The sequence below is a fragment of the Neoarius graeffei genome, chromosome 7 (genome assembly GCF_027579695.1).
Source record: "Neoarius graeffei isolate fNeoGra1 chromosome 7, fNeoGra1.pri, whole genome shotgun sequence".
Taxonomy (NCBI): Eukaryota; Metazoa; Chordata; class Actinopteri; order Siluriformes; family Ariidae; genus Neoarius; species Neoarius graeffei.
Window position 1 is genome coordinate 53,407,700 of NC_083575.1, and position 14,575 is coordinate 53,422,274.

At 42.2% G+C, this 14,575-nt stretch overlaps 1 protein-coding gene across 3 annotated transcripts in view; it reads right to left on the bottom strand.

The window, feature by feature from the left end:
• Positions 1 to 14,575, bottom strand: part of pald1b (phosphatase domain containing paladin 1b) — a 34,027-nt gene that overhangs the window by 3,647 nt on the left and 15,805 nt on the right. For all 3 annotated transcript variants that reach the window (XM_060925967.1, XM_060925968.1, XM_060925966.1), the window contains exons 13-18: positions 13,754 to 13,870; positions 13,490 to 13,669; positions 8,651 to 8,848; positions 8,394 to 8,534; positions 8,194 to 8,265; positions 6,577 to 6,717 (exon numbers count right to left, since the gene is read on the bottom strand). In XM_060925967.1, coding sequence (XP_060781950.1) covers positions 6,577 to 6,717; positions 8,194 to 8,265; positions 8,394 to 8,534; positions 8,651 to 8,848; positions 13,490 to 13,669; positions 13,754 to 13,870 — 849 coding nt within the window. The remainder of the gene's footprint in view (positions 1 to 6,576; positions 6,718 to 8,193; positions 8,266 to 8,393; positions 8,535 to 8,650; positions 8,849 to 13,489; positions 13,670 to 13,753; positions 13,871 to 14,575) is intronic.

Genomic DNA, 14,575 nt, shown 5'->3' on the forward strand with positions numbered 1-14,575 from the left:
AAAGAAGAAAAAAAAGGTGAGGTGTAAGGTGCACAGTCCTGAGGCGTATGTGTTGTGTTTCACATTATGGAGTGAGGTATTGCACATTATAAAGTATTGCACAGAGTGAGTCATATTATAAAAGTCTCATCTCATCTCATTATCTCTAGCCGCTTTATCCTTCTACAGGGTCGCAGGCAAGCTGGAGCCTATCCCAGCTGACTACGGGCGAAAGGCGGGGTACACCCTGGACAAGTCGCCAGGTCATCACAGGGCTGACACATAGACACAGACAACCATTCACACTCACATTCACACCTACGGTCAATTTAGAGTCACCAGTTAACCTAACCTGCATGTCTTTGGACTGTGGGGGAAACCGGAGCACCCGGAGGAAACCCATGCGGACACGGGGAGAACATGCAAACTCCACACAGAAAGGCCCTCGCCGGCCCCGGGGCTCAAACCCAGGACCTTCTTGCTGTGAGGCGACAGCGCTAACCACTACACCACCGTGCTGCCCTATTATAAAAGTATTGCACATTATAAATTATTGCACGAAGAGAGTCACATTATAAAATAAAGTATTGCACAGGAGGGTTAGACTATAAAGTCAGAGCATATTTGAGTTCAGGGTGGTTATGGCTTTTGGAAAGAAGCTGTTTTTGAATCTATTTGTTTTTGTCCTGATGCACCTGTAGCGCCTCCCTGAGGGCAACAGGTCAAACAAATCAAAGCCAGGGTTGGAGCTGTCCTTGATAATGTTCTTAGCTCTGCTAAGGCAGCGGGAGGTGTAAATGCCCATCAGAGAGGGGAGAGGGCAGCCGATGATCATCAGTGCTGCCTTTACTACTCTCTGGACCCTCTCCCTGTCTGCAGCAGTGCAGCTGCCGTACCATACTGTGATACAATACGTCAGCAGGCTCTCGATGGATGAGCGATAGAAGGTCAACAGCAGGTTGGAGTTCAGGTTGTGCTTCCTGAGGACTCTCAGGAAGTGCAGCCGCTGCTGAGCCTTCTTAATGACTGCTGTAATGTTCTCTGACCAGGAGATGTCGGCGGAGATGAGGACGCCGAGAAACCGGAAGGTGTGGACCCTCTCCACATACTTGTTGTTTATGTAAAGGGGGGCTAGGTCAGTGCTGTGCTTCCTGAAGTCAACGATAAGCTCTTTGGTTTTCTTGGTGTTCAGAGCGAGGTTATTCTCTGAACACCAGGCTGCCAACTTCAGGACCTCCTCTCTGTAGGCTGCCTCATCTCCCTTTGAGATGAGTCCGACCACTGTGGTGTCGTCAGCAAACTTGACGACAAGGTTGTTGTTGTGGGTCGAACTAGCCTGGGCCCGCCCATCCTAAGCGTGACGCAACACGAGGGCCTGTTGCGAGCTTAGTCTGGCCAGGCAAGCTATCTACAGCTCTTCCAAGCTCCTGAAAAATCGGGAGCCAATCAACTTTGAGCATCTCCAACGGCCCTGGGTAGAGGCGTGTTCAAGGCAGTGACGTAGTAGAACTGCGACCGGAAGCCATAGATTGTTTACAGAATCTATGCCGGAAGCGCTTCATTCACATCACGAACATGGAGCAGCGGCAAGCCTTTGACACAGCGGTAGATGCTGTATTGAAAGCATTCAATGGGAAGTTCTCATTGAAAACGGAGCAAAGAGCAGCCCTGGAGGTATTTATCTTCTTCCTGTTACTCAAGCAGTTTCCGTCGCGTCACATACGTCAGAGGAAACAGTGATGTGATTGGTTTAAGCTTCGTCACAGCCTTTTCTGGCTTCGACCAGTAGCAAACTGAGGCATTTCAGGGAGGTGGGTCAACCACGCGCTTTGGGAAATGGTTGGGCTTAATATCTTTGCCAGACCAAATGCTCGCAGAGCTTTGAAGTCGCGTTAGCCAGACTAGGGTCGAACTACAGTCGTGGGTGTAGAGGCAGTACAGGAGGGGGCTCAGCACACAGCCCTGTGGAGAGCCAGTGCTCAACATGCGGGTGGAGGAGAAGTGGGGGCCAAGTCTCACAGTCTGGGGCTGGTTGGTAAGAAAGTCCTTTATCCAGGCACATGTGAGAGGAGGGAGGCCAAGAGTCTCCAGTTTACTGATAAGAATGTCTGGGATTATTGTGTTGAAAGCTGAACTATAATCCACAAAGAGTATGTGGACATAGCTCTGCTGCTGCTCCAGGTGGTTCAGCGCAGAGTGGAGAGCTACGGCGATAGCGTCCTCTGTGGATCTGTTCGCGCGATATGCAAACTGGTAGGGGTCGAAGTCTGGGGGGAGGTTGTCCTTGATGTGCTGAAGAACTAGTCTCTCGAAGCACTTCATGATTACCGAGGTGAGGGCCACAGGACGGTAATCATTCAGGCTGGTGACAGGAGACTTCTTCGGCACTGGGATTATTGTTGCTGATTTTAGGCAGGGCGGGATGACTGCCTGAGTCAGGGAGAGGTTAAAGATCCTGGTGAAGGTAGGGGCGAGCTGGTGGGCGCACGCTCTGAGCACCTTACCAGGTACACCATCTGGGCCAGCAGCTTTCTTGGGGTTCACTGCCAGGAGCACCCATCTGACATCGTGCTCCTGTACAGTGAATGGAGTGGTGTAGGAACTGTGTGGTGGTGGGGGCAGGGCTGGAGCAGATGAGTGCTGCTGAGATGTTTCAAAGCGAGCAAAGAAGCAATTTAGCTCCTCTGCCAGCGGCACACTCCAGTCTCCTGTTGACGCATCACAGTCTCTGAAGTTTGTGATGTCTTGTATGCCCCGCCACACCTCCTGTGTGTTGTTGCTGGACAGGTGGGACTCTATACGCAGCCTATGGTCCGCCTTGGCTTTATTTATTCCTCTTTTCAGATCAGCTCGAGCGGCTCTGTACAGAGCTCTGTCACCTGACCTGAAGGCAGCGTCGCGAGCCCTGAGGAGTGAGCGGACCTGGCTGGTCATCCAGGGTTTCTGGTTTGGGAAAACCCGGATGTTTTTATCCACCGTCACATTCCCGATGCAGAACTTGATATAGTCCAGCACCGTTCCTGTGAATGTCTCCAGCTCCTGGTGTTCAAATAAGTGTAACATCTGCCATGTTGGTCAAATTGCCTCTTCTTGTGGTATTTGGCCAAATACAGTATACTGAAGAAATATACCTCTCTAGTGAATGCTGGAACTCTGACTTGTGATGCCCTGCCGAGTTCTCTCAGTTGTGGAAATACTGGATAGTTCAGTATCTGGGTTTTTAAGAAATAACCAATCATTTTTCAATTATTAATGATATAAAAATCCATTAATATGCACAAATCACCTAGAAAGAACGAGTTCCCACTGACTACATGAAGATAAATGTCACCCATAAACAGACATGTTCAGGGCCGTAGCCAGCATTTTAAAATCACCGAGGTCCGGTGATTTAAAAAAATTTTTCAACATATTTAAATGAGAGGGGTCTCATCTCTCATTATCTCTAGCCGCTTTATCCTGTTCTACAGGGTCGCAGGCAAGCTGGAGCCTATCCCAGCTGACTACGGGCAAAAGGCAGGGTACACCCTGGACAAGTCGCCAGGTCATCACAGGGCTGACACATAGACACAGACAACCATTCACACTCACATTCACACCTACGGTCAATTTAGAGTCACCAGTTAACCTAACCTGCATGTCTTTGGACTGTGGGGGAAACCGGAGCACCCAGAGGAAACCCATGCGGACACGGGGAGAACATGCAAACTCCACACAGAAAGGCCCTCGCCGGCCACGGGGCTTGAACCCGGACCTTCTTGCTGTGAGGCGACAGTGCTAACCGCTACACCACCGTGCCACCCACACAAGAGATCTATTCCTGAAATTACTTTTAATGGTGTTTGAACTGAATATCATCAGTTTTGAAAAAAAATCATGCATGTGGCAAGAGTAAGAATAATTTAAGCTTGTTTAATGGTTTGATCTGGCCCAAGCAATGAGGACAAAAGATACGCTCACCATGTAGCCTATGTAACTAAGATACATTAACAATCTGGCATCCGTTACACCTACACAATAAAAAATTCTGGGAAAAAAAAAATCAGTATACACCACCATGTTTGAATAAAGAATAGGGGTAACTTTAAACTTGTTGAACAGTTTGTCTTATCAACTCTGTACGTTTGTCGCAGTGTCTAGAACTGTGTTCTTTTGGGGGTCGCACTCACACACTCTTATAGCCTGCCCTATCTTGTTGGCTTTTTTTCTGTTCTTGCTCTCCCACGCACGCAAGATACAGACGCAGAGAACCCAATCCCACCAAGATCCTCTTACCCTCTCTAATATCACAAGGCAAAATTATCCAAGGCAAACATAAGTTGAAACTTTCCACTCTATTGCTTTGGCTTATCGAATTATTTATTTTTAAAATCACAAACAATGTAGGCTACAACTGCACTGCTTAGAAAATTTAAATTTAACAGCTTCATAAAAGTTCGCTGATGGTTACCATGAAAAAAACGTGTCTACTGCACTGCGTTTCCCCCCCTGAGTCGCGCACTCGTTCGTTTTTGTGTTCTTGGTCTCAGAGCCGCATGCACGAAACAGACACAGAAGACAGAATCAACGTTTAACATAATTAACAATGCACTTTTTACGGAGACGTTTTAATGTTATTCTTTATTTTTTTATCCAGTTGAATACAACCCCAATTCCAAAAAAGTTGGGACAAAGTACAAATTGTAAATAAAAGCGGAATGCAATGATGTGGAAGTTTCAAAATTCCATATTTTATTCAGAATAGAACATAGATGACATATCAAATGTTTAAACTGAGAAAATGTGGGGGCGTCGTGGCTCAGGTGGTTAAGGCGCCATACCATGAATGCGGGCGACCCGGGTTCGATTCCGACCCGAGGTCATTTCCCGATCCCTTCCCGTCTCTCTCTCCCGCTCATTTCCTGTCTCTACACTGTCCTATCCAATAAAGGTGCAAAAAGCCCAAAAAAATATCTTTAAAAAAAAAAAACTGAGAAAATGTATCATTTAAAGAGAAAAATTAGGTGATTTTAAATTTCATGACAACAACACATCTCAAAAAAGTTGGGACAAGGCCATGTTTACCACTGTGAGACATCCCCTTTTCTCTTTACAACAGTCTGTAAACGTCTGGGGACTGAGGAGACAAGTTGCTCAAGTTTAGGGATAGGAATGTTAACCCATTCTTGTCTAATGTAGGATTCTAGTTGCTCAACTGTCTTAGGTCTTTTTTTGTCGCATCTTCCGTTTTGTGATGCGCCAAATGTTTTCTATGGGTGAAAGAGCTGGACTGCAGGCTGGCCAGTTCAGTACCCGGACCCTTCTTCTACGCAGCCATGATGCTGTAATTGATGCAGTATGTGGTTTGGCATTGTCATGTTGGAAAATGCAAGGTCTTCCCTGAAAGAGACGTCGTCTGGATGGGAGCATATGTTGTTCTAGAACCTGGATATACCTTACAACATTGATGGTGTCTTTCCAGATGTGCAAGCTGTCCATGCCACACGCACTAATGCAACCCCATACCATCAGAGATGCAGGCTTCTGAACTGAGCGCTGATAACTACTTGGGTCGTCCTTCTCCTCTTTAGTCCGAATGACACGGCGTCCCTGATTTCCATAAAGAACTTCAAATTTTGATTCGTCTGACCACAGAACAGTTTTCTACTTTGCCACAGTCCATTTAAAATGAGCCTTGGCACAGAGAAGACGTCTGTGCTTCTGGATCATGTTTAGATACGGCTTCTTCATTTAACTATAGAGTTTTAGCTGGCAATGGCGGATGGCACGGTGAATTGTGTTCACAGATAATGTTCTCTGGAAATATTCCTGAGCCCATTTTGTGATTTCCAATACAGAAGCATGCCTGTATGTGATGCAGTGCCGTCTAAGGGCCCGAAGATCACGGGCACTCAGTATGGTTTTCTGGCCTTGACCCTTACGCACAGAGATTCTTCCAGATTCTCTGAATCTTTTGATGATATTATGCACTGTAGATGATATGTTCAAACTCTTTGCAATTTTACACTGTCGAACTCCTTTCTGATATTGCTCCACTATTTGTTGGCGCAGAATTAGGGGGATTGGTGATCCTCTTCCCATCTTTACTTCTGAGAGCCGCTGCCACTCCAAGATGCTCTTTTTATACCCAGTCATGTTAATGACCTATTGCCAATTGACCTAATAAGTTGCAATTTGGTCCTCCAGCTGTTCCTTTTTTGTACCTTTAACTTTTCCAGCCTCTTATTGCCCCTGTCCCAACTTTTTTGAGATGTGTTGCTGTCTTGAAATTTCAAATGAGCCAATATTTGGCATGAAATTTCAAAATGTTTCACTTTCGACATTTGATACGTTGTCTATGTTCTATTGTGAATACAATATCAGTTTTTGAGATTTGTAAATTATTGCATTCCATTTTTATTTACAATTTGTACTTTGTCCCAACTTTTTTGGAATCGGGGTTGTATTTAGCGTACAAATGTATTTTCAGCTCTTAAAAATGACCGAGGTCTGGACCTCGGTGGCCTCATAGCTGGCTACGGCTATGGACATGTTACAATATCATCTTGTTTTTGTTGTTTAGATGTACAAGTCTGAAGTACATGAACAGAAAGTCACCTGCTTATATGAGCATATAATGATCTCCCGTAAGTGGTAATGCATGGGAGTCATTGTCTCACTGACAATGTCAAGGGCCATGTCCACCTCTCTTTTCATACGGTGACCATCAGGTAGCAGTCTGACCACTTGCATCACCACCTGAACATGCAAACACACAGTGCTAAAGTTAAACACTAGCACCAAAAACAAAACTGAGACACCAACTCCTAAAGAGGTTTATCCAGAACCCAACCTAGTTATGATTTATATATATTTTGCCCTAACCCAACCCTCAAACTTGCTGGAACCTACAGTACCAGCCAAAAGTTTGGATACTCCTTCTAATTCAATGGTTTTTCTTTATTTTTATTCATTAAAAGCCACTTTATGTCTTAAAGTAATTATGGACTGTCATTTGTCTTTACTTAGTTGAGTGGTTTTTGACATATGGATTACTACAGCTGTGGAATAGGGCTATTTACTGTATGTTTATTATTAACTTGTGCTAGCAGTGCTGGTGCAAATCATTACTCTCACTCGGGATCTTTATTCTTATTATTATTCTCCTAACATTATTCAGGATGCCATTTCTCCCTCAGTTTTCAACCAATCACCAAATTTCACATGAAGAATGATTTCACCAAATTTCACATAAAGATGTTGCTATGACTTTTGGTGGTGTTCCGGATCACCGAACCAGAATGGATCCATGAAAAACGGGATTTTTTTTCAGTCACTTATTACTCTGTCAATGTTCATGATTTTTCCAATTAGTTTTTTTTTTAAATTTTGTTCAGGGCAGCAGGGCGCAACTTTTCCTCACTCAACGTCATTCTCTATCTCTTACTGTTCTGGATCTATAGGGTACAGTGACCAGACGTCCCGATTTGTAACAGCTAGCACAAATTACTGTGACTTAACTCTAACATTAATAATAATAATAATAATAATAATAATAATATTCTCATAACTTTTTTCGGACACTATGTCTCCCTCAGTTTTCAACCAACCATCACCAAATTTCACATGAAGAATACCTCTGGGCTGAATTACGTTGCTATGAATTTTGGTGGCGATCCGGATCACCGAACCGGAACTGTCCATGAAAAACAGGCGCTTTTTTTTCAATCACTTATAACTCTGCTAATTTTCATGATTTTTTCAATCAGTTTTTTTTTTTTAATTTTGTTCAGGTCAGCTAGTGCAAATCATTGTGACTTTAGTCACAGTATCTATCTAGTCTACTATTTACTGTTTGATCTCAAGCACTTTAAAAGGGCAAGAAATTGCACTAATTAACTTTTGACGAGGAACAACTGTTAATTGAAAAGTGTTCCAGGTGACTACCTCATGAAGCTGGTTAAGATAATGCCAATAGTGTGCAAAGCGTCATCAAGGTAAACGCTGGCCACTTTGAAGAATCTAAAATATGAAACATATTTTGTTTTTTAACACTTTTTTTGTTTACCACATAATTCCATATGTTATTTCATAGTTTTGATGCCTTCAGTATTGTTCTACAATGTAGAAAATAGTCAAAATACAGAAAAACCTATGAATGAGTAGATGTCCAAATTTTTGACTGGTACTGTATTTGAACGCGGTTCAAAGACAATAACAAAGGAAACACTGTACCTCAAACTCTCCTTTTGTGTACTTTGCATCTGGGACACTTACAATTTCTTCAGCCACACAGTCAGGAAAGCCCTGAAGAAACCATCGTTTTGATGTTATATCTTTGATTAGTCGGAGATTGCTCTCTGAGCATGATAATTCATGATGCCAGCATGCATTTCAGTACATTAAAAACGTTCACTGCAGATAGTGTGACCTACATTGAAATGCCAGAGAGTAAGTGTGGCGATGACCATGGCAGTGGTGGTTCGGTCTTTCCCATCACTACAGTTGAAGATAAAAGCTGAGCCAGGGTCCTCACCAAGACTACACTTCATGGCCTCTAACAGATGGTCAAAAAACTAAGGGGAGTGGTAACAGTTAATATCATTTACACTATTTGTCATTTCAGTGTAATCTTTTACAATTCTTAACAGTTTATAGGCACTCAGTGGAATCCTGCAGTGTGTTGTGTTACCTCCTCCTTTGGAGCACAACAGTCAGTAAGAGGGACACGCCGATATGTGAGGCCTGGGTAAATGCTCTTTTGCTTGGCAAAGATTTCCTGGACAGTATGGCAGCTTTTCAGCATTCTCATCTGCTTCTCCTGTTCAAGAACAACCTCAAGCCACTTCTCACACCTGAGAATGTCCTCCTTTAGTGCCAGCTCCAGCATCTGGAAAACAATATTATTTCTGCTGAGCATGGTTCGTATTTTGATTTCACTCCAGATAATCAACGTGAGAGCAGATTTAAAGATAGCTCATCCTAAAGATTTTTGCATGACATCAACATGAGAAACACAGCTTAATGGCCTGGTATACCACACTGATATACAGTGAATTATTTGCACCTTTCAAGAATATGATCAAAAATAATATATAATACAGTGGTGCTTGAAAGTTTGTGAACCCTTTAGAATTTTCTATATTTATGCATAAATATGACCTAAAACATTGTCAGATTTTCACACAAGTCCTAAAAGTAGATGAAGAGAACCCAGTTAAACAAATGAGACAAAAATGTTATACTTGGTCATTTATTTATTGAGGAAAATGATCCAATATTACATATCTGTGAGTGGCAAAAGTATGTGAACCTCTATGATTAGCATTTAATTTGAAGGTGAAATTAGAGTCAGGTGTTTTCAATCAATGGGATGACAATCAGGTGTGAGTGGGCACCCTCTCTTATTTAAAGAACAGGGATCTATCAAAGTCTGATCTTCACAACACATGTTTGTGGAAGTGTATCATGGCACGAACAAAGGAGATTTCTGAGGACCTCAGAAAAGGTGGTGTTGATGCTCATCAGGATGGAAAAGGTTACAAAACCATCTCTAAAGAGTTTGGACTCCACCAATCCACAGTCAGACAGATTGTGTACAAATGGAGGAAATTCAAGACCATTGTTACCCTCCCCAGAAGTGGTCAACCAACAAAGATCACTCCAAGAGCAAGGCGTGTAATAGTCGGCGAGGTCACAAAGGACCCCAGGGTAACTTGAATGATCAAATGATCAAATATTACATATCTGTGAGTGGCAAAAGTATGTGAACCTTTGCTTTCAGTATCTGATGTGACCCCCTTGTGCAGCAATAACTGCAACTAAATGTTTCCGGTAACTGTTGATCAGTCCTGCACACCGGCTTGGAGGAATTTTAGCCTATTCCTCTGTACAGAACAGCTTCAACTCTGGGATGTTGGTGGGTTTCCTCACATGAACTGCTCGCTTCAGGTCCTTCCACAACATTTCGATTGGATTAAGGTCAGGACTTTGACTTGGCCATTCCAAAACATTAACTTTATTCTTCTTTAACCATTCTTTGGTAGAACGACTTGTGTGCTTAGGGTCGTTGTCTTGCTGCATGACCCACCTTCTCTTGAGATTCAGTTCATGGACAGATGTCCTGACATTTTCCTTTAGAATTTGCTGGTATAATTCAGAATTCATTATTCCATCAATGATGGCAAGCCGTCCTGGCCCAGATGCAGCAAAACAGGCCCAAACCATGATACTGCCATCATGTTTCACAGATGGGATAAGGTTCTTATGCTTGAATGCAGTGTTTTCCTTTCTCCAAACATAATGCTTCTCATTTAAACCAAAAAGTTCTAGTTTGGTCTCATCTATCCACAAAATATCCAATAGGCTTCTGGCTTGTCCACGTGATCCTTAGCAAACTGCAGACAAGCAGCAATGTTCTTTATGGAGAGCAGTGGCCTTCTCCTTGCAACCCTGCCATGCACACCATTGTTGTTCAGTGCTCTCCTGATGGTGGACTCATGAACATTAACATTAGCCAATGTGAGAGAGGCCTTCAGTTGCTTAGAAGTTACCCTGGGGTCCTTTGTGACCTCGATGACTATTATACGCCTTGCTCTTGGAGTGATCTTTGTTGGTTGACCACTCCTGGGGAGGGTAACAATGGTCTTGAATTTCCTCCATTTGTACACAATCTGTCTGACTGTGGATTGGTGGAGTCCAAACTCTTTAGAGATGGTTTTGTAACCTTTTCCAGCCTGATGAGCATCAACAACGCTTTTCCTGAGGTCCTCAGAAATCTCCTTTGTTCGTGCCATGATACACTTCCACAAACTTGTGTTGTGAAGATCAGAGTTTGATAGATCCCTGTTCTTTCAGTAAAACAGGGTGCCCACTCACACCTGATTGTCATCCCATTGATTGAAAACACCTGACTCTAATTTCACCTTCAAATTAGCTGCTAATCCTAGAGGTTCACATACTTTTGCCACTCACAGATATGTAATATTGGATCATTTTCCTCAATAAATAAATGACCAAGTATACTATTTTTGTCTCATTTGTTTAACTGGGTTCTCTTCAGCTACTTTTAGGACTTGTGTGAAAATCTGATGATGTTTTAGGTCATATTTATGCAGAAATATAGAAAATTCTAAAGGGTTCACAAACTTTCAAGCACCACTGTATATAAAATGAATAAACACGAAATTAGGAATATTTTTAAACTTAAATACATGAAGGTGTATGGTTTCATTGTTTTTTTATTGAATTTATTTAGTTATTTTCTAATATCGATTTCAATTTTCTACAAATCACTGGTTTCCAAATGATCATCACTTCCACAATTAATACAAGAAGATAGAGTCATCTATATCCCCCGCCCTATATACCAAGTTTCAAGATATCATTTGTCACATTATTCAAGTTCTGTTGCAGGAAACCAACCCTACCTCTTTACACTGACCTCAGCAGCCCATGGTATAAGCCCACCAGACCTTTGGTCCAGGTGAGCTAAAAATTCAAATTTCTCACATTTTTTAGTATCAAATCGACACATATACATTACTTAATCAACACATACAATATACCAACTTTCAAGACCATACCACTCATAGTTTTCAAGTTCTGCTCCGGAAACAAAACCTACCCCTAAGACTAACCTGAGAGACTAAGTTTGAAATTGTTTCCATGGAAACATGAAAAATTAAAATGTCTCAAATTTCTTAGTATGAAAAGGCACATCTACATCACCTTGTTAACATGTATACCAAGTTTCAAATCTGTACCATGAATAGTTTTGGATATGTGCTCCGGAAACGAACATTGCTCTTAGAAACTAAGCCAAAATCTATTTATGTAAAAATGTGAAAAATCCTTTTTTTTTTCAAAAATCCAAAATAGCAAACGGCACCAGTTCACATGTTGCTTGATATGTGTACAAAAGTTTCATGACGATATCTTTAGTAGTTTTAAAGATATGGCCTGGAAACAAAAACATGACTGGATGGACAGCCGGACGGACGGAACCTGTTTCTATATCCCCCACCAAACTTTGTTTGGGCAGGGGACAATTAGCCATCTACTCTCAAGAAAATAACAGCGTCTCTTCTTGGTCATGTCGAACAAGGTAGATCTGAGACCACGCCACCACAGAGAACATTTTAAGCTGCCTGCTTGCCTGCCTGCTAAATGCCTGTAATGTAATATTTGTGGGTAAGCTGGAGTCAATCCCAGCTGACGTTGGGCGGGATGGTGTCCCCCTCCTGGACAGGTTGCCAGTCTATCGCAGGGCTAACACAGACTGTGGGAGGAAACCGGGACACCCGGAGGAAACCCATGCACGGGTAGAACATACAAACTCTGCACATAAAATCCTCGGTCAACCAGCAACCCAGAACCTGCTTGCTGTGAGGTGACAACGCTAAGCATTGCACCACTGTGCCACACTCTTCCAGAGTTTTGAAACTAACTATGGTTGGTTATGTATTTGTAAATTCATTATCTGATTTTGCCATGTCAAAAACTTTCTGTATATTTTGTGTCAAAAGAGCTAAACAATTTTGGCATATACACTCACCGGCCACTTTATTAGGTACACCCATACACCTGCTGTTTTATGCAGTTAGCTAATCAGCCAATCCCTTGACAGCAGCACAATGCATAAAATCATGCAGATACAAATCAAGAGCTTTGATTAATGTTCACTTCAAACATTAGAATAGGAAAAATTGTGATCTCTGTGACATTCACTGTGGCATGGGTGCTAGTGCCAGATGGACTGGTTTGAGTATTTCAGAAACTGCTGATCTCCTGGGGTTTTCACACACAACAGTCTCCATAGTTTACACAGAATGGTGCGAGAAAAAAAAAAAAAAACATTGAGTGAGCGACAGTTCTGTGGGTGGAAATGATTTGTTGATAAGAGGCCAAAGGAAAATGGCCAGATTGGTTTGAGCTGCCAGGAAGGATATAGTAACTCACAATCACTATTTACAACCGTGGTGAGCAGAAAAGCATCTCAGCATGCAACAGCAAAAGACCACACTGGGTTCCACTCCTGCAGCCAAGAACAGGAATCAAGAACAAGTTCCTATTAAAGTCACCAGTGAGTGTATGCTGTTAAGAGAAAATACCACTATCTATATTTTAATAAATTATGAGAATATTCTTTATTAGAAGAAAGGTATTTTCTCTGTGATGACCTGGCAACTTGTCCAGGGTGTACCCCGCCTTTCGCCCGTAGTCAGCTGGGATAGGCTCCAGCTTGCCTGCGACCCTGTAGAAGGATAAAGCGGCTAGAGATAATGAGATGAGATGAGAAGGTATTTTCTCCAATTGTGTGCAGTTTGAATCATTGTATTTGTTGCTTATTTTATTAAAACATTTTCTTGAATGGTGCCTGCAATTCTGAAGTTATATCCATCTTCATGTATTCTCAGGCCAAACTCCTAGGTCAGTTCAGATATTTGACTCTGAAAGAGTTCAAAGATCTGCAGTGCTGAAGAGCTGGCACTATATGTTAAAATATGTACACACCAAGTACTGGAAGTACCTCATGTTGTAGTGGGTTCTGCACATACACCTGGATTGGCTGCTCCAGACAGCCTGGTTCTCGAGAGGTGAACATCTGCCCATTACCTTCCAGAATCAGTTCCTCTTGCAGATTCACCCATACAATGCTAGAATGCCTCCGTCGCTCATCCGTGAGATAAGATAACACAAGAGAAACAGCCTGAAACAGGATTTAGTTTATTCTTAGCTTTTCTCTCAACAGAGAACTGCAACAGGACTATAAATGCAACAAACCAGACTTTACCTCGGAGCATGGCTGGGCCATGCCATACACAGTTGTCTTAAGAACTCGTCTGAAGTTGGCCACCCTCATTTCCTTGGCTGTACCAAGTACGTCTGGTGCCAAAAACTCACTGGCCACCTTACAAACAAATTGGTTATCTTTGTGAACAGTGTGTTTCTGGGGTAAATGTGTGGATGCTAGGGTGCATCAGTTGCCCCCTAAAAATTAAAAGTTCCTCCGATCATGATGCATTTTTGTTTTTATGTTCCTTTTGGTAAGAAAACACACTGGGTGAAATATTTTGACAAAATTCAAAAGTTTAATGGTGGCACCAGGAGCTCAAAGTTATGGAAAAAGCTGCTATTTTATGACTTTTATGACACAATTTCGATCACTTTTCATGAAACATTATGGCACCTTATAGAGTATACCAAATATCTTAGATACACATTTTTAGTACATATTCTAAATATATTATCAAGCACAGTTTGAGTTTTAGCTGTTCATTGAATCATTGTTCAACTACTTTTAAACAATACAAATGTATTATGAATCACATTAATGCTTCTCGATCCCTTGCAAAGGTTCTTAACATGATCTCTGGGTCACAAGAAATCAATAAATGGAGTCCAACATTGTGATTCAAACCTTACGCGAAAACATAAAATAAGCGTTTTTGGCAAAAAATGAACCTCATGGTGCCACCATTAGACTTTTGAATACGGTCAAAAATTTTTACAGGATGCTTTTATTGGTGAAAAGGAACACCCAAACAAAAATGCATCAGATTTTATGAAAGTGAGGGCAACTGATGCACCCTAGTGGATGCTGTGTGTCAGCTTT